General features: G+C 38.5%; 1 protein-coding gene across 7 annotated transcripts; it reads left to right on the top strand.

Moving 5' to 3' along the window:
* Positions 1–216: 216 nt before the first annotated feature.
* Positions 217–23,816, top strand: SAR1B (secretion associated Ras related GTPase 1B). 7 transcript variants are annotated; one of them, XM_065555011.1, is made up of 10 exons: positions 1,547–1,595; positions 2,639–2,694; positions 3,915–3,988; positions 5,643–5,691; positions 11,339–11,414; positions 15,747–15,866; positions 16,466–16,531; positions 17,298–17,401; positions 17,627–17,758; positions 19,604–23,816. In XM_065555011.1, exons 5-10 carry the CDS (start codon positions 11,357–11,359, stop codon positions 19,718–19,720), a joined length of 597 nt encoding a protein of 198 aa, XP_065411083.1. In that variant the 5' UTR covers positions 1,547–1,595; positions 2,639–2,694; positions 3,915–3,988; positions 5,643–5,691; positions 11,339–11,356; the 3' UTR covers positions 19,721–23,816. The 7 variants fall into 7 exon arrangements, with proteins under 7 accessions (XP_065411084.1, XP_065411082.1, XP_065411085.1 ...); XM_065555010.1 differs by lacking the exons at positions 1,547–1,595; positions 2,639–2,694; positions 3,915–3,988 and adding exons at positions 239–683; positions 815–909; XM_065555009.1 differs by lacking the exon at positions 3,915–3,988 and having other exon boundaries at positions 1,513–1,595.
* The last annotated feature ends 326 nt before the right edge of the window (positions 23,817–24,142 follow it).

Below are 24,142 nucleotides of genomic sequence, written 5' to 3'. Positions count from 1 at the left end.
ATAGCTTGGGATATTAAGCTTTCTTTATAACAACAATAGACTTTGATCCTGCAAGCTTAAGCCCAGTTGGAGCACTACTGAAATAGTTTGTATTTACAACTGGGTGCTTTAAAATATTAATAGCTGAATTTCACACCACCCCTCTGAGGTAAGGAAGTGTTTTTCCAGTTTGACAAATGGTAAAATTAAGGTACAGAGAATTTAAGTGACTTGCCTAGTCACACAGTGAGTGTATGTCAGAGTCAGAAGCATAACCTATGTCTCACGACTCCAAGCCTTGTGTTTTAATCACAAGAACCTCTTTTGTGCTATAAATGCTACATTTCTTGTGACATTTGTATGTATTGCCTTTACATCAAGAAAGCAGCCCATTTCCATTATTTCTTTGTATTGTAAGCGAAGAATTTAAAAATTAAAAAAATACAATTCTAAGCACCTCTTCAACAAGGAACCATGGCAAAGAAAACAGAGGGTTGATTTAGGGCCTGGCTGCAGCTCTTGCACTGGGGATCCAACCAGTGATGAGGAAGAAAGGCAGGAGGCTGAATTTGGAAAGCCATCCCGCCTAATGCTAAAGGGGGGGGGAGAGTGAGTTAGGAAATCCCCCTGTTTTGGGCAGGGTGTGATTCGGAGGCTAGCACACAGACTTGGTTTGATGAGTTGGGGGGCAGCCCCAGATTAGGGTGACCAGATGTCCCGATTTTATAGGGACAGTCCTGATTTTTGGGTCTTTTTCTTATATAGGCTCCAATTACCCCCCACCCCATGTCCCGATTTTTCACATTTGCTATCTGGTCACCCTAGCCCCAGATAGGGTTGCCAACTGCCCGTTATTTTTTCATCTCTGTGCAGGTTTGGGAGTTGCTGAGTGTTGCAAAAAGCAACAACAAATACCCCTGGTGAATGTAGGTGAGTACTGCTTATTAGTAAATAAATAATAATATGGGGAAGAGAGGTGGGGTGGAGAGGCTAAGAAAACAGTCCCTTATTTTTAAAATACACTGTTGGCAACCCTAATTCCAGGGCTGGTGCCTGGGGGTGTGGGATGCTCCACTGGGGAGGGGAGTTAGGGTGGGTGGGTTGGTTGCCTCTGTACTGGACTGGGGTGATCTGAGGGGCAACCCCAGAAAAGGGTGAGTATGGAACGAGGGTGACTGGGGGCGTGGCCCCAGTATTAGGGAGTTTGTTTGGGGGGCAGCCCGTTGGAACCCGAGGGGCTGGGGGGTTGGGAAGCAGCCCCTGGGCTGAATCCAAGTTGGGGGCAGCCCCGAGAAGCGGCAGGAGCGGGGACAGGATAAGTTCCCCGTACTGGAAGGAGGCAACCCGCTTGTGGGGAGGAGCGCTTAGCCTTGGGGATGTGCGGGAGGGACAGGCAGACCGCAGTAAGCGCAGTTCCGAGGAAAGGGGAGCGGGTGAGTCGGGCTCCTGGGGCGGCCCCCGAGCTCCAGGAGCCGGCGCCGGGCGGAGCGCGCTGAGTGTGACAAGGCCGGCTGGGCCCGGAAGGAGCGGGGTGGGGGCGGGGCCGAGGGCGCTGAGGGTCCGTGTCGGTGCCGGGCGGAGCGGGGCGGCCTGGATCTCAGGTTCTGCACCAGCGGGTGAGTGAGCGGCGGGGGCGCCGCGATGCGCTTGGGCCCGGGCCCTCCACCCCCCACGCCACCATTGTCTCCTGCTGTCTGATCCGTCTGTGTCCCCCCATAGCTTCGCCTTGGTACCCGCTGCCCCCCACCTTCCCCTTTGGACCTACTGCCCCCCCACCTGGATCCTCTGCCCCCCACCTTCCCCTTTGGACCCGCTGCCCCCCACCTTCTCCTTTGGACCCGCTGCCCCCCCACCAGGACCCGCTGCCCCCCCACCAGGACCCGCTGCCCCCCCACCTGGACCCGCTGCCCCCCCACCTGGACCCGCTGCTCCCCCACCTTCCCCTTTGGACCCGCTGCCCCCCCACCTGGACCCGCTGCTCCCCCACCTTCCCCTTTGGACCTGCTGCTCCCCAATCTTTCCCTTTGTACCCCCATCTTCCCTTCTACCCCCTGTATCCACTGCCCCTGTATGTGCACTCTGCCTCCCACCTTCCCCTCTGTAATCACTCCCCCCACTTGTAGCTTCCCTGCTGCCCCCCCTCACTGTAACTGCTGCCCCCACCTGGACCCTCTGCTCCCCTTCTTCTCTGTTTCCCTATCCTCCTCTTTATACCCACTGCACTCCATACCTTCCCCTCTGCCCCCACCATCCCCATCTGTACATTAATCACTGTCTCCCTCCACCTTCCTGTCTATATTCCATGCCCCAACCTGTACCTTCCTCTCAGTCTTCCTTTTTCCTCTCTGCCTGCCCATACTTTCCTCTTTGTACCCTCTTTCCCTTTCACTCCCTTGTGCCCTCAGTGTCTTCCTTTCTGCCCCCACTTCATTCTCTTCTCTCCCCCCACTTGGTTCCTCCACTTGCCCCCCAACGTCTTCTATTCTGCTCCTACTTGTCGCCCCAAGGTTTCATCCTCTCACCATGTTTTTTTCTTTCTCAGCTGCCTGCAGAGCTTTTCTCTCCATGTAAACTACTGTATGCTCCTCTCCTTAGATCTTGTATTTTTCTTTCCTTCATTGATCCCTTTTAATAATAATACTCTATTTTTCTCTTGCAGTGTTTAGGTCTAGTTCTCACAGCCTAACTAGTTCATTCACTCAATATCCCTGTTAGGTAGGTAAATAATTATTATTGTCCTCAATTTAAAGACAAGGAAACTTAGTCACTAAGGGTATGTCTTCACTACCCGCTAGATCCGAGGGTAGTGATCGAGCCAGCGGGAGTCGATTTATCATGTCTAGTCTAGATGCGATAAATCGACCCGAGCGCTCTCCCGTCGACTCCTGTACTCTAGCACCGCGAGAGGCGCAGGCAGAGTTGACGGGAGAGCAGCAGCAGTCGACTCACCGCAGTGAAGACACCACAGTAAGTCGATCTAAGTATGTCGACTTCAGCTACGTTATTCACGTAGCTGAAGTTGCGTAACTTAGATTGATCCTCCCCCGCCCTCCCAGGCCTAAGGCTATGTCTACCTTACACACCTTACAGTGGCACAGCTGTACTGCTGCAGTTGTGCTGCTGTAAGATCTCCTGTGTAGCTGTTCTTTGCTGACGGGAGAGAGCTCTCCTGCCGGGATAATTAAACCATCCCCAACGGGTGGTGGTAACTATGATAGTGGGAGATGGTCTCCTGCTGACAGTGCTGTCCCCAGTGAGACTTACGTTGGTCAGGGAGGTGTATTTTTCACATCCTTGACCTACAAAAACATTACCGACAAAAGTGCTAATGTAGACATAGCTTAAGTGACTTGCCCTAGGTCATAGTGTGAGTTAGTGCTGGAGCTGTGGGTAGACGTCCTGGCTCCTAGGCCTGTGCTTCAGCCACTAGACCGTGCTGCCCTCATTCTGTTCATGCGTGTGTACATACACTGTTAAAGTAATAGGTTGTTCGTAAAATGTTATTTTCCAACACCCCTCTCATGCTGGGTAGATAACTCATTGAATTAAATGATTAAATCACAACTGATGTCTTTTCTGTCATGGAAGCTCACATCAGATGATGGGATGGGGGACACATAGTGATGGGCTGTTGGAGATTAGAGCCAGGGGAAGACAGACAGATCATTAGAAGGAAGGTGTTGTATCCCTTCTATGTTCAGGGCTTTTGAAAAGGGGGGAAATGCACTGTGTGGCCAATATAATGATTATTACAATCTGTAATAGGAGGATTTTGCTTGATATAGATTCAGTGTAGTTTCCAGAGAATTAACAATGCACTTACGAAATATATTTGTTATGATGGTAACACCCGTGGGCTCTGTGCAGGATCATCGCTGCAATATGCTAAGTGCTATACAATTACAGACTTGGATTCTGTGAATGTTTCTTTGCAGGTGAACTCACATTTCAAGTCATGACTGTGTCTTCCTCTATTGACCCATGAGTTGGATAATCCCACCCACACAGAGTATGTCATAGAAGAGCCATGGTCCTTGCACCCCCAAAAAATTAAAGTAAATTTGTAAAGAACTGAGTAACAAGAATTTTGAGGTTTAGCATGTTATTTTTCGTTAGCTAGTGTGGTTTGAAACTCATAAGGGCCATCGACATAAGGGAAATGACCAATTCCGAATGGTTTTCAGAAATTGATATCCTCCTCCCCCGTCAGTCTTCCTTCACTTGGTGTTGAAAACACTTAACTGCTTGCATAGATAGGACAAAAATGCTTTCAACCGATGCTGAAAGGTGGTCTCAGCCATCCCTTTTGTAGTGGTATTGAGAACTATTCCTGATTGGAAGGAAAATATGTCTCAACTGAGTATCTGCAGTAATTTGGGCTACATTTAAATATCAGCCATTAGCATTTTGTCAATATTTAATTTATACAGCTGTTACTGAAAAACTGTTAAAATGGTACTGTTGGCATAAGGGTTTTGGACAAGTTCACTGGAACTGTAGTTCCAATCTGACCTAATAAGAAGTGATCTAGTAGGAGTCACTCCCTGTGAATTGGAGTTCAGGCATGGTTTTCAATAAGCCCTGTTAAAAACACTGCACAACAGGCATGGAAGATTCCTATTAGGATTTCATAAGCTAGGAAATGAGAACTCAGTTGCTCGTGTCACCTGGCATGGCTCATACTAGAAAGTGTTTTTTTAGAAGGAATCTATTGGGAAAATATTAGTAATTCAAATAACATATCACAAAATTTATAGATTTTTTTTTAAAAGTTGGAACTAGAGATGACAACTCTTAAAAATGAAAAATATTGATATTTTATCAGATAGACTATATAAGAAAGGATATTTTATTATAAAAGTGTTTTCATTCATAAAACACCAGCAAGATTGTTTGCTTATTTTATTATGTTAACAATGTTCATTCAATCTGTTCAAAGGAGTTACTTGGCACTGAGAAATTTTGACAAAATATTGCCTACCTATTAAGGACTAGGAAACATATACAAATAAAAAGAGGCAGGCGCAGTTGGAAGGACAGGCCCAGTGCAAAGGATTGTGTAATCACACACAACTGCTATTTGGCTTTGCCGCCTGTTGAATCTGAAAGTAAACTTTACTGAAAGAAAATACCTTGAGTTTCTTAAGTCTTTTTTAAATAGTAGATATGCGGCAATTTATGTTTTCCAAGCCTTGGTTTGGTATTGTCAGACTAATAATAAAAAATGCATCTCTCTTACTGGAAACACTAAGATATAACAACTCTGAGTATTAGAAGGTGATGTGAATATGACTCTTACACTTCAGCTGGACCATCAGATTGCTGAATTTAATACATTTTAGTGGACTCTTACGTCTCCACATTATTTCAGTTATTTTGTCTGAGAAGTGTGTGACCACCTCCCTTTTGTAAACAGAATTGGAATTCATTACATCATCCAAAATAGCTAAGTGACTCTGAAAACTGAGAGTCAGAATCCCTGTAGTGATGATTCATTACTCTCCCTTTCTTCACCTACCTGTCTTTGCTGGAATTTATTTTCCTTTCTCTTCGTTATTGGAAACGCATTCCAAAGAAAGGGCTTTCTAAACGATAGAGATACTCCTTGTGTTTATCTTGATTGTATTAATCTGTAAGAGTACTATTTGGCAATTCCTTTTCAGTGTTGGATTGTATTTCTCTTTGATGTTGATGGTCTTCAATACAGCATCAGTAAGTATTCATTTCCAATTTACAAACTTTTTGAATTTATCTGCTACAGTGAATCTTGTTTTAGTGTGGCATGTTGGATTGATTTGTTCGGAACATTCCGTTTGTAAAAATAATAAAAATATATTATCACAGCTAAGAGGAAAAAGGTTCATATCTATTCAAATTCCTAGGTAAACTTTTTTTCATGTAAGAAAAGGAGTTATTACACTAGGCCATAAAGTCTATTTTTACTTTCAAAATATGATCTGAAACCAGGTTTTGTTACTTGGATTATTTCAGTTATAGTGTATTTATTTTCCTTTCGGATCTAACATAACTGCTGCATCACCATTTTCACAGTCTTATTTTTTTATTTATTGTTTCAAACAAAGCTAAAAATTATGCTATGCCTAGAGTGCAAGATTATAGAAAGATCTGTTGATTTTTATGCCTATATAATGCCTCTTTAAACAAAAGCTAAACATTATAATGATTGTTTTGTATCTGGTATTTACATGGCAAGGATGTGTAAACTTGTTAAAATTTCCTAAATAAATAGTGTAAAAAAAACTTAGCACATCCTGCAACATTATCTTCCTTTGTTTACTGAAGCACATAGTTACAGAGCTATATTGATGATGATATAAATCATTTTTGAGGTTTCACAAATATTTACAAGAAAGTCATTCAAATGCATAAAAATCTGTTACTTCTTTCATTTTTGAAGTGACTCCCTTTCCCCCTGCCTCAGAGGTATTCTTGAGGTGACTTATTGGGCCAAAATATGCATTCCAGCCTTATTTTTTAAATGATCTGTACTAGAGCAGATGTATATCATAACTTCAAATAAGGAGTTTTGTTAAGGATATTGATTTTTTTCCCCATTGGTAAGATTTTATGAAATTAGATCAAATCTGCAATAAAATTTGCGTACAGCCTTAAAGTAGACTTTAAACACTTGTTTGCCAAGTTGTTTCTAGAAGACTGTGTTCCTGGAATTATTGAAGTTCAGAGTACACTGGTTAAAGTGCAGTCATGTTGGATAGTCATGATTCACTAAGCTTTTGTTAGCAGTCTCTCCAGGCCCCGTAGAATGCACTTTTCAGTTTATGCAAAGGGCATTTTACTTGAATAAAACTAGTAATTTTTTACTAGTTATGCTTTTTGTGTTGTAAAGTAATAGTATGTTAAATTTAAAAAAAGAACACAATCCACTATCCTAACAAAACGTATTTAAAATTGCAAATTTAACACCATATTAAAAAGAACAACCACTATATTAACCAGCTTGGAAAGCATAACAGAATTTATTTTTATCTGTAACAAATTTATAGTGGTAGAGGGAAAGAAAATGTAATCTTTTCTGATCTATCTCCTGACAGGTAAGGAATGATAGAATTACAATGAGTCTGTTTGATAACTCTTTCTTATTAGGAACCTTCCGTCTTAAGAGGTTGTTCAAGCTTTACCCAAAGTTATAGTGTCCAATTCTACTTCACCTTAAGTAGAAGATCGCCTCCACTAAGCAACAGTTTTTGTTGATCAGTTGAGTGACTGCCTAAGACAGGTTCCATATAACTTACAAAATCAAGCTCAGGGTGTAATGATGATATAATGTTAGTCACAGTTGAGACATACGTGGAAGTGATAACCATATGTTAGGCATTATGCTGTGATTCAATAAAATTATTTCTGTTTTCTTAAGGAGGGCATGGGTCAATAAATTAAAGTGATTTTTATTGAAACAGCCAGTACCAAAAGATCGTCACAAACCAACTGAAATCTGTTTGCAGTCAAAAACAAACAAAAACAATGGCTCCCCAAAAAACAGCAGCCCATGATTTCAAATTGCCTTGAAAAGAATTAAAGCTATATCATTTAAAAGAACCCTAAGACAGACAGCCTTTGGCTTCCTTGTGGTTTGTAGAATATGGATGTTAAATTTTTCTGGTGCTTTTGGATCAGTCATGCCAGTTTAAATGGATGTGTACAGCAAGCCTTTGCTTGTTTTATTTGTTTTGTAGTGGCCAGACTTCAGCATGTTAGTTACAACATAATCGTTTCATATCAAATGTAGAGATAAGTCATTTAATTAATAGATTTGAAGCTCAGATTAAAATTATGCAGTTTGTTTTCTGCATGGTAACAGTAGATTTAACCAACTCCCATCCAAATATTACAATGTTCCCTTCTAAAATAACTGTCAAGCTATTTTTCCTTTAATAGAATTATTTAATTTTCAGTGTTGTCAGGTGTTATTACTGTTAATTTTTGTTGGTATATTTTTGAGTTATTTGGACACGTCCTATTTTAAAACCACAAATCTTCTGACTAATCTAAGATTCTTTCATTGCACTAGAGAACTTAATTTTGTATTTTACTTTATGATAGGGATTTAACCATTAATGCTCTAATTTCAGCTGTATACGCTGAATAACCCTTTCTCATTTTAATAGCATATTTAAATCTTGCATGTTGTTACAGTTTTTAATAGTGCGTAAAGAAAATCTTTGGAGATTTTTATTGTTGTCCACAAGTTTTGTAAACATAAAAGGATCATTTCAGTTTAAGGTGACTAGGCTTTAAGAAATTATTTTCACTTCAGTAATTTGAGCAGTTCTGTTGCATCACACCCTTTGCACTGATTTGTACGTTACTTGAGTAGATAATATTTCTAAGCCTCAAAGAGGCTTCTCCTGATTGGTATTTTGTTTGAGCAATAAACAAATCTGCTGACGTGTATGTTCTGTGTTTGCTTGTTCCTGACCTTTGCTTTTGAGACATGTAAATGACAGTTGTATTCATAGTGTTGTGGGACTTAGTGTTCATGTGGTACTTTTTATTCCTTAGTCATTCTTTTGTCTTATTTGATCAACTCTGTTTCCAGTAACTCATGATGTGAATGAGGAGTCCTAGGTTTCTTCGTGGCTAAACCTAACCGTTTAAATTTTGAGGAGGATGGGACAGCAAATGTGCACTGGATGGATCAAACTTTGCTTTAAGACTCAAATTAAAATATTCCTTTCCTTTTTTCCTTCATGCTCTGTTCCTGGGATAGGTCTGTCCCTTTGTGGCAACACTGAAAAATTCTTCTCACCTAGGGCTAGTAATTGATTGTTTCAAGCTTCTAAGCTATTACTTTTTTCTCATCATTGTAACAAAGGTGGGTTGGTAGGTTTTGGCCTGTGTCGAGCTTCATCCAGTTTGTACTATATTACTGATGCAAAGCGTCTCTAAAACCATTTCACCCAGCCACTGGAAGATCACCAGTGTTAGAAAATCCTCAGGTGGCATTGGAAACTGTAGCTAGTCTGAGGGGCGGGGTGGGATGAGGCTTTGCCAAAGGAAAGAGGACATGGCCAGAGTGCCTTGGCAATTGATACTTGGCACTAAGTACCTTATGCTTGCAAAATGTTGTCCAAACAATAATTTGGAACATCCCCGGGGGTAGGTAAGTATACAGTACTTATCTCCATTTTAAAGCTTGGGAAATTGAGATTAAAGAGATTAAGCAAGTTGCCCATGGCAGAGCAGTGAGTCAGTGGCAGTGATATTTGTACATCACAAATACTGCTTCAGAAGTGATGTACATTCTAGCTCTGTGCAAAATGAATGCTGACTTCCTCAGATGAGCATTCAGCATCCATCACTAGTGGGTACATGGAGAGGCTATTTTTGTATTGGGGGTTGTCCATTAATGGGTTTCTATCACACAAATGCAGCATTGCTTGATAAGATTCTACTGCTTGGTACTGCTCTTTGAACAAACTTAGGGCATATGGCCTTCTTGCTGTCACTTAGTTGTTATTTCCCAGGAGAAGAGGGTCTAAACCAGGACCATTCTAGTTGTATCTTATTGGCCAAGAAAAACATATTTGTACGCCTCCATGATCTGATGTACCAGTGTTTCTCCCTGAGAACACGGGTGTAACTTTAAAGCTTGATGGTTGATTTAAGCAGCAGATAGACACCTCCATAATTAGCTAGTCTCTAGTGGAAAAAATATTTATTTTCTTCCTTTTGGACATGGAGCTGGACAAAAAATTATCAGCAACTAGAAAATTCACCCAGAAATGCATGGTTAGGAGAACAGAAACTATTCACTGTCTCCCACCTCTCAAGAAAATGCCCTAGCTACTTGGCTTTGGGATATTGTGGTGTATGTCTCTTTCAGTCTTTCCTATTGAAGTTATTTCACTTTGTATAAATAATTACATAGTCACTGGAGTAGGGACTTGAACTTGGATCTCCTTCATCCTAGGTGAGTACCCTAATCATCAAATTAAAGAGTAATTCTCTCTTTCTAGCCCAATGATTTTTATCATCATTCATAGTAATTCATAATGACTATTCACTAGTCTGTCTTTATAAAGTCCCATTATGAATGACAACAAATAGTATAGAATGTGGGAATGACTATACTATAGCCTGGTGGTTCAGGTACAATCACCATACTGGAAAGTCAATTCACTCAACTCTAGTGATTAGGATAAGATGGACAGTGCACTGACCTATCCAGAGTATTTATCCCTTTAAATTTATATTCTAAAATTCCATATGAAATGTTCAGTTAAATAACTCTCAGTGCTTCTACACAGACCCATTTTAAAATAAATTAATTTGTACTACCATTGTTAAGACTTCCATTTTTTCCCATCACAATACAGAGGAAGAACGGTGAGTGTTGGCAGTATGGCGATCTGGGTTCTTTTCCCCATCTCTGCAACAAACTTGCTGTGTGACCTTGGACAAGTCACTTAATGCCTGTCCATGCTTTAGTTTCCCCACCTGTAAAATATGTGGATGTTGTGAGTCTAAATTCATTGTTTGTAAAGTGCTTTGAAATTTTCCAATGGAAGCAAAAGGTGCTACGGAAGTGCGCATTTGTATTTTGAAATTTAAGGCAAAATTATTCTTTTTCTGATTTAGTTAAAAAAAGGATTTTATTACATTTTTACAAAATATGGAAAGCTCACTCCTAGAAGAAGCTGTTGAGTGCTGCGTGGCACCGTCCTCATCTCAGTGTCTTAGTATGCAGTCTGTGCAATAGTCCTAAGTCCTGTTGGCAGTGAGAATAATAGAATGGGATCAAGAATTGAACTGGATCTACCATGTGGCAGTATACTCTATGGGGCACCAAGCCACTCCTGGAGTTATTTTAATGCAAGTTTATAAATCTTGTTAAATAAGGTGTTTAACAGTAATGCTGAAAGACCCTTAATTTATAAATCATTAAAAAAGATAAACATATATTTTGAAATGAGGGTAAAACTGATGTCTCAGATTTCTGGGCTTAAACTTCCACTCCGATAAATAAATTATCTGTGAATACAAACTACTCATTAGACTCTGATAGCATTCTCTTACAAGGCTGCTTCACCTGAGTACATCATATTCTGGCAGTCCTTGCTGTAACAATAATTCTTTAACACATTCAAAATGTTTAGCTCTCCAGCATAGTGTTCAGGGGTAAACTATATAAAGCAAAGCTCAGATCAAACTGAGTGCCAGGTGATTGATAATTGAATACCAAAAAATGAATCTATCTACTGATCCATGCTAATTGCTCTTAGTTTTTTCATCCAGTATTTTGGATTCCTCATAATTCAGACAGATGTTTTATATGATATTCCGATAGTGCTTAAATGCATTTCTCTTTTTCTTTCAGACCCCTTAAGATTCGGATATGTCCTTCATATTTGATTGGATTTACAGTGGTTTCAGTAGTGTACTGCAGTTTTTAGGTAAGTTTTTATGCTGCTCTGTTATAGTGTTTTTCATTTACATTTGCATCCTTAAAACATAGTACTAGTTAAACAGCAGCATTTATTTTGGTGTAAATGAAATGACATTCAGATTAAAGATGTAAAATATTAAGCAGAGTTATTCTCTTAACAGCACTGAGTCCTTACTGTACTCTTCATCCATCCCTCTGTTTAGAGAAAATACGTTTTTTTGTTTTGTTTTTCTGAGAGTGGGGCCTGCATAGGCTTAGAGGGGAGTGGTTGTGCTGCCTTTGGCTGGTGGAGTCAAGGAGCTGACCCCTGGCAGGCACAGACATGGCTTCCTCACACTAAGTGCAGGTGGTAGTGAGGTGCCTCACAAACCTGTGTACCTCGGGAAGCATTACTGTAGTATGAACACAATGGACTTGATTTTCCACTCACACTAGATTTATACTGGTGTAGCTCCATTCACTTCTGTGGAGTTACTCCTGATTCTCACTAGTGCAAGAGGGGAGAACGGGGCCCAGTGACTTGACTTTATACCTCAATTATCACTTATCATTTGTATTATGGTATTACCTGGAGGCCTCTTTCAGGATCAAAGAGCTCAATTGTGGCCTTGTATAATGATAGAGAGCTGGATTCTGACACCCTTACTCATGTTGAACAGTACTTTACTTTACTCCATGAGCAGTACCAGTGAAGTCAGTGGTACCATACTAAGTTAGGTGTTACTAAAATCAGATGAAGGGCATCGGAAGGGCCCATAATATGAAAACAGCGCCTACCAAAAGTGTTTCAAGCCAGGTTGATACAGGATGCAATATGTGAGCTTAACTCTCAACAGATAGGGCAAGGAAAGGGATATGAGGATAACAGTAAGGGGACACAGGGTTACATAGACCAGTAATGTGTATGATTTACATGTTTTATGTATTTTATTAAATAAATAATAGAAGATTAATGAATCACGCCAAGTCACCCGCCTAGCCATTATCAGTTAGATGTTTAAACTTCCTCACTGTATGTTAGACCCTTGGCCAGCTATCTGAATGTTAGCCAGTGAAATGTCAACTAAGTGGAATAACCTCTTATCGCTCTTACTTTATTTAATCAAGCAGTGATTGCTGCACTTTTGAAAACTTCGCCACTTCCACCCCACCCCCACATTCCTCCAAGGATATTTCTAGTGAGAAAGATACTATAGACCAAAGTGCCAGGGAAAATGTTTCTTGACGTGTCCTTTTATGTACCCTAAGAGCAACTTGCTTCCTCTATTCCTACTCTTGCTCAAATTTTTTTCTAAATTAAAAAATGGGACTATATTGTCATGATTAAACAGACTTTCCTAATAAATTAGGAGCCCTTGATTTTACTGTTACTGATATATTATTATCCTGAAGGGATTATAACATTTTGTAAATCATAAAAGAAAAATGTCCATGAAGAGATTTCTGGGAAGGAATTTTTTCTGTATATTGTGATTTTGCTGTACTTTATAGTTGGAGTATTACCAATTGAGCACTTTGTATTCTTATGAAAAACCCAACAAAAATTGTATTATAGTACTGAGAAGCAGGGGCAACATTTGCTGTTTCATTCTGTCCATAATGTACCTATCTATACTTAGAAATGTATAGCTCTGCGGTACAAATGTGCTCTTGTTTGGAATAGGTAAATAATGTCTTGGCCAGGAAAGAGGTATTATTTGTTCTTCTTAGAAAATTTGAAGGGAGTACATTTAGCTATTTTTCCAGAGAAAGAGATGCCAAAAAAACTAGAGCCATCCTACGCAGTTATCTTCCACGTAATGAATTCACTTGTTCCCAAACTTCCTGAAGGGAGGACATGCACCTCTTCTGTGGTGTATGTTGAACAATGTAAGAACTTGTTAATGACCTTTTCTTGTTTTGTAGATGGTGATGTCTTGCTACTTTACTCAGTAACTTACAAATTATCCTGGTTATCCGTTATGTTCCAAGAGCTGAATTTGAGAAGTCAGATGTGCTGTATCTGAAGAAGAAACCAATGTTTTTTAAATGGTCTTTATATACACATTATGTTTTTAACTCACATACTACTAGTATTTATGATCTTGGCACAAGAGAACACACATTCAGGCATCAGATAACAAATAACATACCTGTAGTATTAGAAGAGTACCAGATTCATTCTCCTCATCTGATTCTGTTAGAGAATTACAGCCTTCTCTGCCAAGGTTATAAATGTTCCCTGTTCGAATGTGATCCTAGAGATTACAGTTTAAAAGCAGAGAAGGTAAGTAAATAATACCAGGATAAAGGTTAACAGGGTAGATGTTTGTATGTATGTGGAATGCTGCAGTGTCTCAGAAGTTGTCTAATTCAGAATCCAAATGAAAGATTCGTTTTAAAAAGTCCTCACTAAACAAAAACAAAGATCAGAAAAAGTCTGATCACCAATTCAGCCTTCATCAGGTATGGTGTGAGCAGGATCTCTTCTTTATCAAAAGCCTTCATCAGTAACCTAAGACACAAGCAGTGCTCTGTCTGGCCCATTTTTAGAAGAATTGTGACCACAAATACATAGACTTTTTTTCTCTTTTCTCGAACACGTGAACCTAGCAATTGGAAATATAAATAATACACAACTTTTGACAGTTGCATTATAGTACACAGTTAAGCATAATGAATGCAGAGAAACTAAGCTGGTGAACTTTAATAGCACAATATTAATTGTATAATCCAATAATTTACTATATTAGCTATTTCTATATCTTCATAAAGTTTGTAAAATAAATATTTCCTTAATTGTATATCACATTGCCAAGTACAATGGCATCATATAATGAAAGACCCAGTCATAGAGTGGGCACCATTAGATAACCAAACATTTACTTCACTACAGTAGTTGCCTTGCTTATTCCTTATACACAGAATAAGTAATAGAAATGCAGTGGTAAATTTAGCTATCGCAAGTAATGCTGATTTGTTTTTCTTAATGGCACCCACTTTAACGCTGAATTTTCTGTACTTGTGTGTGATTTTCAAACTTTAGGAACATGTAACAGCCTAATTCTATCTTTTTTAAAAAAAAGGTTTCTCTTGCTGAAATTCATACTTCACTCTTCCTTCTTATACCATTTTTATTATCATTAAACCTTGTTCTACATTAATGGAAAACTAACAGATGTGTGGCTGGCAGTGGCAATTAACAGAATGTATTGAACAGACTGGCCAGGTCACATTTCTTTGAAGGGGGTAAGGGTCTCCCTTAAAGCAGATTCTATGTTCTACAGGTCCTCAAAGCAGGTGGTGACTTTCAACCTGACATTAGTTTTAAGATTACTACATTCTTAGCATAGAACAGTTTGTAAAAAGCAACAGAGGGTCCTGTGGCACCTTTGAGACTAACAGAAGTATTGGGAGCATAAGCTTTCGTGGGTAAGAACCTCACTTCTTCTTGCATCTGAAGAAGTGAGGTTCTTACCCACGAAAGCTTATGCTCCCAATACTTCTGTTAGTCTCAAAGGTGCCACAGGACCCTCTGTTGCTTTTTACAGATTCAGACTAACACGGCTACCCCTCTGATATAGAACAGTTTGCAGAAGCAGAGAATAGCTCTGATCCAGGATACAGTGTTGAGGGAGGTAGTGTTATAAATTAAGAGAATCACCCTTTGATGATCTCAATTTAAAAATTATTATTTTAAAATGTCTTACTTTTTAACCCTTCCCTCCTCCCCTCTAGTTATTGTTTATACTGGAGGCGTAAACACGGTGAAATTAAAAGGGAAGTTTTGTTCTTATAAAGATTAATGAAATGTAAAACTTCTAATCCATATTATTAGAGCGTTATCACATGACAGGAAACATTTCATCTATGCATTATACACTGTTGATAGCACAAGCTTGTAACTCTCCTGAGGCATCGATGCGTGTCTTAGGCAAGGCTTGTCATGTCTTCAAGCTCTATTCATCAAACTCCTAAATGCATCTTAGTATGTGTAAGATCACCAAACAGTAATAGAATATGTGTAGAATTAAAAACAGCAAATAATATTTAAAACCAGTTTTCTCCTTTACTTATCTGCCAAGACAATTTCCTTTGCAACAGTTATAGACAGAGAAGAAAATGGAGGAAAACATCCCCTGTTCAGTCTGAGGGTGATATCTTGGGCTTCCAGCATAGGCGAGGTCCCACAGGATAGGGAAGAGTCCTCTGCTTAAGAATAGCTGAAAATACTATTGTTAATCTTCTGTTACATGTCATAATTTAAACTTGTAGTCCTTTGGTCGTACTGCATTTTATTGTTATAATATTCCACTATAAAATCAATATATTTAGTAAACACTTTTTTTTTTTAAAACAGGACTGTATAAGAAATCTGGTAAACTAGTATTTCTTGGATTGGACAATGCTGGAAAAACTACACTGCTGCACATGCTCAAAGATGACAGACTGGGACAACATGTCCCTACATTACATCCCAGTAAGTTAACACCCCCAGTTCTTTAACACTAGAAACAGTGCCTTAAATCTCTCGTGTGCCACGTCCTTCGTAGTGTGTTCACTAATATTACAAAAACTACATTTGTTGTAATATAGTTCAATATGGGCTACTTAAAAATCTTAGACATAGAGTGAGCACGTTAGCAGGGGCTGAGAGTGCAGATCATGAGAGATGGAGTGCCTTGGTTTGTTCAACAGCTGCGTCTACAGCTAGTTGCAAACATGGCATTAACAGCCTCTACAGAAATGCTGTTTGGTTCTCTTTGGCTGAAAGGGTGTTGACTATGACTTACCAGGGTGGCTTTGTAAGAAGGGACTTCAACCCCAGATGAAAAATGGACTAATAGGTCCATGAGGACCCAAAGGACTCTTGGGAGGAAGAGGGGAAGGAGACAGAGTAAACAATATTTTAGATATTTTGCTTATGTGGGCTACATAGTGTTACACACTCAAGCTCCCCTGCAATGTGTTACTAGTGAAGTAAGAAAACTGATTATTGGGCCTAGCCCCGTACCACTTATTCAGGAAATATTCCCATTGAAGACAGTAAGAGAACATACCATTTTTGTGTATTTTTAGCCTCAGAAGAGCTGACAATTGCTGGTATGACTTTTACCACTTTTGATCTGGGTGGACATGCTCAAGGTAAGATAGTGGCTCAATTGGCTCATTTGTTCTTGTAACTATATTGACTTCAGTGCCAATAATTGTAACCTTTATTTGTTTCATATCAAACAAATGACCATGCTACAAATATTATTCTATCAGGCTTTTTTTTTGCCAATATAGAAAACATTTCCTGATCTGCTTTCTCTCTCTACCGTTCGTTGCACCCTAATATAAAATTAGGTGGGAGCAACAAAGAGCTGAAGTAGAGGGGAAAGCCGTTGATTGATGTGACCATTAGAAAAACCAAATAAAAAAGATCAAAACAAAAACCCCTACCCTGAGATTTACCATCAGCCTTTATGGTTTAAACTTACATTTGCTGATGTAAGTTTATAGAAAAGGTAAACTGCAGTATATCTATGCACATGTGGAATTGATCTATCAGGGGCACTAATAAAACTTCCACCTCTTCTACTGCTAACTTGGACTGAAAGTCCAATACAGTTTATCAAAAATTTCAAATTCTTCAGATCGTCATAAGCCATTTGACTGCTAAATAATACACTAAGTCACAGACTTTTAGAGCTGTACTTACGGATATGAACAGTTTTTCTCCTGGTTCAAATAGTAAAGCATTCCTTTTTTGCTTCTTTATTTCAAGCTATGTCAAGCAGGGTAGGTTGTCCTAAAGATTTTAAACTTTTTAAAATAGAACTGGCTGTCCTTTTAAAGATTCTGCTATTTAATGAAATCCTGTGCATTACTTTGAATTTTGCTGTTAATTTATAACGCTCTTTGTTAGCTCGCAGAGTGTGGAAAAATTATCTGCCTGCCATCAATGGCATTGTGTTTCTGGTGGACTGTGCTGATCATGAAAGATTGACTGAATCAAAAGAAGAACTTGATGTAAGTAAATAAATTGGATTTTTTAAAAAAATTGAACTTATGTTCTCAGTACCTGAAAATGGGCACGTCTGCCACCCAACCAGGGGGTTCAGCAGTGTGTTCTTTTTCCTCCCTCCGCTCTCTCCATCCCTCATCCCAAGTACTGTTTGCTGCTGGTTTCCTCTCCTTGCATACAAGGATACATATTCTCATTGAACTCCTCTTCCTTTTTTCTCCCCGTCATAGTCGCTAATGACAGATGAAACTGTTGCAAATGTGCCTATCCTAATTCTTGGTAACAAGATTGACAGACCTGAAGCCATCAGTGAAGAGAGGTTACGGGAGATGTTTGGTTTGTATGGCCAAACAACAGGAAAGGTAATGCTTGTTTTCTTGTTAGAATTTGCTTTCCCTGTACTCCAGAGCGAGCATTCTTTTGCATCACTTCTTTCCAGCTACACACACAAACTGTGTACTTTAGTATTCATAGATTAAAAAATGTAATATCTACAAAATAAAGTCTAAAACTTCTGGATTAGATATAGTTCTACTAATAATTTATTAATTGTTTTCAGGGTCATCTTTGTTCAGAGAAAGAGAATCACACTTAAACTATCCTGGTACAGTGCTTATAGCTTCCTGTAAAATACTTTGAGTGAGCAAGTCTCTAAAGGTAGTTCTTCAGATTAGAACTCTGTTAGGAGATTTGATAAAGTTTGGTAGGCACTGATCTTTCTGATTTATAGTGCAGGTTCATAGAGCGATACAATCTGAAAATATTAGTCCAAGGATTAGAAATGAGATACTAAACTCCACTACACTACTGTGGAAATCTTGATTGGTAGTTTATAAAAAAAGTTCTTACTAATACCTGTAGCAATAAAGTAGGTTTTACATCTGAATCATTGTGCTATTTGAACTCTCTACTTCTAATAGCACACTCAATGTGTAACAGATATTCAGTTGTAGGGGATTAAAAACAAGTTTCTCCAATATCCCTCATGCTTGTAATGTAGATTTTTCTAGACCAGCCATGTGAAATTCAATATATTTTTCTGGAGAAGAACAAGACCCACCTTTGGCTCGTAACACAGCATTTGGGTTATAATGGGCATTATCAAGTATGTGGGGAAAAAAGATGGAGAGAGTTACAATTATACAGCTGTATTTGCAACTTCTCAACAGTGTGTATCATGAGGTTATGTTTTAGTGCCAGTGTAGCCTATGCATGGGCACAGGTAGGGTTAAGTGCTAGACAGATTTTTCCACACTGAGCAGTAGTAAATATCAAGTCCCTTGTGCATTCGATCCCTCATTCAGAAGTGCACAGGGTAAAAGAGTGTGTCTGTGATGGGGGATCCTTATTGTAGGATCATGTAAATGTAGAACTAGAAGGGACCTTAAGAGGTCATCAAGTCCAGTTCCCTCCGCTTAGGCCAGACCAAGTAAACCTAGACCATCCCTGACAGGTGTTTGTCCAACCTTTCTTAAAAAACCTCCAACCATGGGGATTCCACCTCCCTTTGGAAGCCTATTCCAGAGCTTAATTACTCTTCTTGTTAAAAAGTTTTCCCTAATATCTAACCTAAATCTCCTTTTGCTGCAGATAAAGACCATTACTTCTTGTTCTACTGTCAGTGGACATGGAGAACAATGGTGGTTGGATTCTCCCGTTTTCTCTGCCCTCCTTATCACCTTTTTATCTTGCTCTTATTTTCATAACACTCGCACCTATGTTGTGCAAGTTCAAACCCAAAATGCAGTATAGGCAAAAATGTCTTCAAATGAGCAGTAACGGTTTTTGTTATTGCTATTCCTTGGCCTTGGACTACAGTCAGCATGACTGAGGTCAGTCTTACCATTAGTGGCAAATGCCCTTCTTATCTAATTGCAAAATGAATAATGCCCATCCATAGAGAAACTCCTAATGTGAGTTTTCAAAAATCATCTTGGTTTAAAAATCTCCTTTTTGACCATGCTTGCTCTTGCATTCCTGTTGCATGTACTTCATCTCCTCTGAATATAACAGATAGAAATGATAGAATGCACAATATATTTCAGAAAGGGACTTTATTCTTGGTAACTTCAGGTTAATTTTTCAAATTTCTAGTATTTAAAACAAATTAGGTAATAACATTACATTAAAAAATGTTTGTTTTTGTAGAAAGAACCCATTTTTTCATACTATTGAGATTTGATATACTTTTGATCTCTTACTTCCAGGGCAATGTATCTCTGAAAGAATTGAATGCCAGACCACTGGAAGTCTTTATGTGCAGCGTGCTAAAGAGACAAGGCTATGGAGAAGGATTCCGTTGGATGGCACAATACATTGATTAACACCAAAATCACATCAGTACATTCTGTCCTATGTCTGAATATGAAGTCTGCTCATTATTTGATCACTCAGTGTACATAACTTAAACTCAGTAGACTTTGTTTGGTTACAAAAGCAAATGTTTTTTAGATTATTAAATCAACTATGCTAAACTGCAAGTGTAAGGATTGAAAACTGATTTTAAGCAAGTTTGTAAGACTGAATATCACCACATGTTAGCTTTCAAATCCCATAACACAACATTCTTTTGAAATTTATAACTTGACAATAGTCTTCTGCACCATTTTTTGACAGAGTGACTTTCCAGGACAGTATGTTTAAACGCACTTTTTAACAGCTAAAAACAAGAGCCATGTGAACGACATTTAATGCTCATCATGTTAAATTTTTTATGTACTTTTTTGAAACTGGTTTTATAAATTTAGATTATATAACCACCTCTCAAGGAACAATAAATTATTAGCTTATTGATAATTGCATGATGCCTTACAGCTTTCAATAATACACTTTCTTATGCAACGTCATGCAATAAAACTAAATCCAGTTTTTGGCATCTTTGATGGGAAATGTTTCATTTTAATGTGTCTTAACTAGTGAGGATGTCTGAAGATCTGACTATGTGGAATATCTTCCTGAAACATAGGAGGCCACAAGGTAGTTTCAGTGAACTTTAGATTATTCCGCTGTTAATGCAAAATCCTAACAAATGCAATCAGGTAGTTTGAAAAGCTTATAATTCTCTAATCAGATGCCCCATAACCACTAATCTGTAATTAAAAAAAAAGAATCACATTAAATTAATCAATTAGTGCCTACACAATTCTTGCACTAAAAGCAAAAGTTAGCCCATTTTATTGGTCTCGTGACTTAAAATGAACCTGTAAACTGGCACAGGAAGTTCAGATTTCCTTGAAGAAATTAAAAAAAAAATTGCATGAAATAATGTACTCCCAGTTAAATTGACTTTAGTTGTGCCAGAGGAGTTGATTCTGAATAACTGTTAATTCCCAGAAAGGCGTTTGCCCATGTTACCTTTGGAAACTCATGCTATCCCTCGCCCAACTGGATGTGAGTTTAGCCTCTGTCTTTTTTTCAAGGATTCTTTGGACAGTTTTGCCATGTTGGAAAACTGTATGTTATGTCTTGGAATCTGAGGTGGCTTATTACTGGGATAAAGTTTTAATATCACAAAGACTTGTGTGCTGACATTTGACTGTTCCTTTTCCCATTCCTCTGCATGCATTACTTCTTTGGGAAGGAATGAAGATTATCTTCTAAGATGGAAAGTGTTGGAGCACATGTCAACTTGTTGTTAGTTGGTACTTACTTTTGAATTGTGGTTTGTGTGGTGTAAGATGTCACATTCTGTAGCCTTTATCTGAGCCTATTTACGGCAGGTGGGCTGTTGTTTTACATATATCTGAAAAAAGGGATGGAAGTTGAATAATAGATTTCAAACTGGGAGTCCTCTTTTTGTGATGTTGTTCAGTGGAGGTTTTGCCTAAGAGACTAAGGACAGATATACAGTTCTTAGTGTTTAAGGTTGATTTCAAGGAAAGGTTGGGCCTGCTTCCCTCCTGGCTATATAAGCTCTCTCTTCGGGAATATATGTGGATCCTGGTGTCCAATATTCATGGTATATTGATAATGTATGTCTGGAATTGATTGTTTTCTTCTTGTTGTCTCATTGGGTTTGACTTCCAGATGCAGGGTATACAAGATCACAGTGGGTAGATGTGAGCTACCCTTTTCCCTGATCTGAACTTGAATGACAGAGTATTGATAAACATATCTCCACAGTCCTGAATTGTGCATCTGAATAAGAGGAATAATTCAGAACCTTGAAGTTAATGTTTATAACTCACGTTTGCTATTCTGCAGATCCTGTCTTCATATTAAGCCTTTTTCTAAGTCAAAGTCGTTTGTGGGTGGTGAGGTCTTAGCAGTAAGTGAAGGCAACAGATAGCTTAAATGCAACCTAAAAGTGACTCCGATGTGGGTGATCTCCCCCCAAAATTATCTATCTACTATAGAATACTGTGTCTGGGTTGCATAAACCAAACTTTTTAGGTAAGAAATGGCCTCTTATCAGAGTTAGGGCATCATGCAGGTCCTACCATGGATATTTTTTGAGGACATGCTTTTCTTCAGTTATTTCTGATGATCATTATAATGCTGAGAATAACTAAATCAACTGATAGTGTAAATATTTAAAATAATTCTTGCAGCTAGGTGGCACAATGCTGATATGGGAGACTTGGGATTCTTGTTGCCTGTGCTTATGGAGATGACCTGTTTACCCCTCTTCGGAATAGGCCATGCTTGCAGTTAACTTCTGCTGGCTAATCCATTATGGTGGGCATTGAAACAGATGTGTGCTTTTCAGCTGATATTTCAAGCAACCTGTGACAGTGGCAGCAAGGAAAGTGGTGGTAGTGTTGAGAATAAAAATGGAGGTGATAATCTTTAAAAGTGTATATTGAGAGTAATTTTTAGTGTTTTGGAAATATGCAGATTTCATGCTTGATACTGTAAGATGCTGGTTTAAAATGTAGTCATAACAAGGGCATGCAAGAAATTGTATCTATACATCTTGGTACTTTCATGGCCCCCCTCATGGTAGTATCTGAGCATCTCTCAAGTATTTAAATAAAGAAATAACAATTTCTCTCTCACTTCCTTTCCAGCCTGTAAGAGAAATACCTTGATTAATTTATAGGTTTATTTGGTTTTGGTTGTGTATGTGAATGGGTGTATTGTGTGTCTGTGTGAAGAAATTATTGAGGGAAAGTTAAGTTAGTGAAATGAGTTTGGCATTTCTGGAGGTGACTAGTTTCTAAAGTGGTTCGTCTGTGGTCATTTGTATTTTTGTGGGAGTGGGTTTCATTGTCTAGGTCCAGCTCCTGTGAAAGTTTTTTGCCCTCCTGAGTATCCAGCTATACAGCCTTCAGTTTAAACATTACAGTGACTTAAAGAATATGTGCTGAAAAAAACAAAGCTCGTCATTAGTAAACGTGTATTTATGAAGTGTCTCCAACTTATTTTTATACCACAACAGTTTCTTAGGGTATGTGGACACAGACTCCATATATTTCAGTAACTGCTGCTGAGATTGTGACCTGTGCATTGCAGTCACTTAATATTTCCTCTTGTGAATTGTTTAACATTGATTTTTGCCTGGGTAGCGCTTACGCTTTCATTCTAGGATACACTGTATAACCTCAAGATTTGAGGTGTAATCGTATCTCTATCCTGGCCTGCTAAATTATTTTTTAGCACAAATAAATAAAAGAATCATAAAAGTTAGAGATGGCAAAAGTCTATTAAGTCATCTAGTTCATTCTCCTTCCAGTGCAGGATTGTTCCCTAAAATATATTGTCTAGTGCTATACTCAGTGTTCAGGTATTGTCCGTGATGTGCCAAAGATGACATATGGCATCCATTGGAATATAATACCTGCATGTTTGTGAGTTTTAATAATATATATTTGCCATATTGTATTTTAATAATCAGAGAGTAACATAAGATATTTTACACTTACTTATTTATGTCTTGAGCCAGGTCAGCAAAACAAGGTGCTGTGTATCTTTAACCCAAGTGAATTTGCAGATCTGCATGTAGTGGGAAATACTCCAACCTCTTCTCTTGTTACTGTACATTCACAAAGGATTTGGTTGGTACTCTCTAAAGTCCAATATTTCCACACAGTACTACTTCCTTAGATTTAGTGTAAATGTAAGTCCCCAATTATGGACTTATAGAGCTGCATAAAAATGGGAAGTCCACTGGCTCACTGTGGGAAGACTTAACTTCTTACTAACTTATTTGCACTTAGATAAACCACTTTTTTGCACTAGTATCTCAGTGTGGAATTAACCTTTTCTGTTATGGAATGTGAGTGCTGTAAATGTTTAAAAATATAATTTATATAATGAACTTTCAGTTTATGTATTTCTGCAGAAGGATAGTTATAGATTAAAATGTTCTTAAATGGTTAATGTGCTGTTTTTTTAATCACTGTTATGTTATCCCATCACGTGCTTTAAATTTAAATGTCAGGATAGCAAAATAAAATTCTGACCTGAACTTTGAAGAAATGTAGTTTTAAAATGTCACATTTCTTGTTGAATGCTTACGTAATCAAAGAATGAAAAAATAACCTGCTAGCTTTATAAACATTCTGGTAATGAGTTTGGATCTCTTCATTAAGTGTAGAAGATGCTGATTACACTAAAAATCAGCTACCCTGTGGAATTTAAGGTATATAAAATCCCAGACTTAGAGAACTTTCAAGTACTTACAAATTGTCTTTATCCCTACCCTCCTATTCTCGAAATTTCAAAATGTTCACATGAATCTTAGGCATTACCAAAGTGGGGAAATGTTAACTGGATGTTTGCATCATGCAAGCAGATACTTATCA

Source organism: Chrysemys picta, chromosome 8 (genome assembly GCF_011386835.1).
Source record: "Chrysemys picta bellii isolate R12L10 chromosome 8, ASM1138683v2, whole genome shotgun sequence".
Taxonomy (NCBI): Eukaryota; Metazoa; Chordata; order Testudines; family Emydidae; genus Chrysemys; species Chrysemys picta.
The sequence above is the reverse complement of the archived record's forward strand: the minus strand, read 5'-3'. Positions and strand labels throughout refer to the sequence as shown.

Bases quoted from the DNA above. Each gene is read 5' to 3' on its own strand.
- SAR1B (XM_065555012.1), top strand. From the start codon at position 11,357: ATGTCCTTCATATTTGATTGGATTTACAGTGGTTTCAGTAGTGTACTG. The intron at 11,415-15,746 runs GTAAGTTTTTAT...TTTTTAAAACAG, and splicing joins TAGTGTACTGCAGTTTTTAG to GACTGTATAAGAAATCTGGT. The intron at 17,759-19,603 runs GTAATGCTTGTT...TCTTACTTCCAG, and splicing joins ATGGCCAAACAACAGGAAAG to GGCAATGTATCTCTGAAAGA.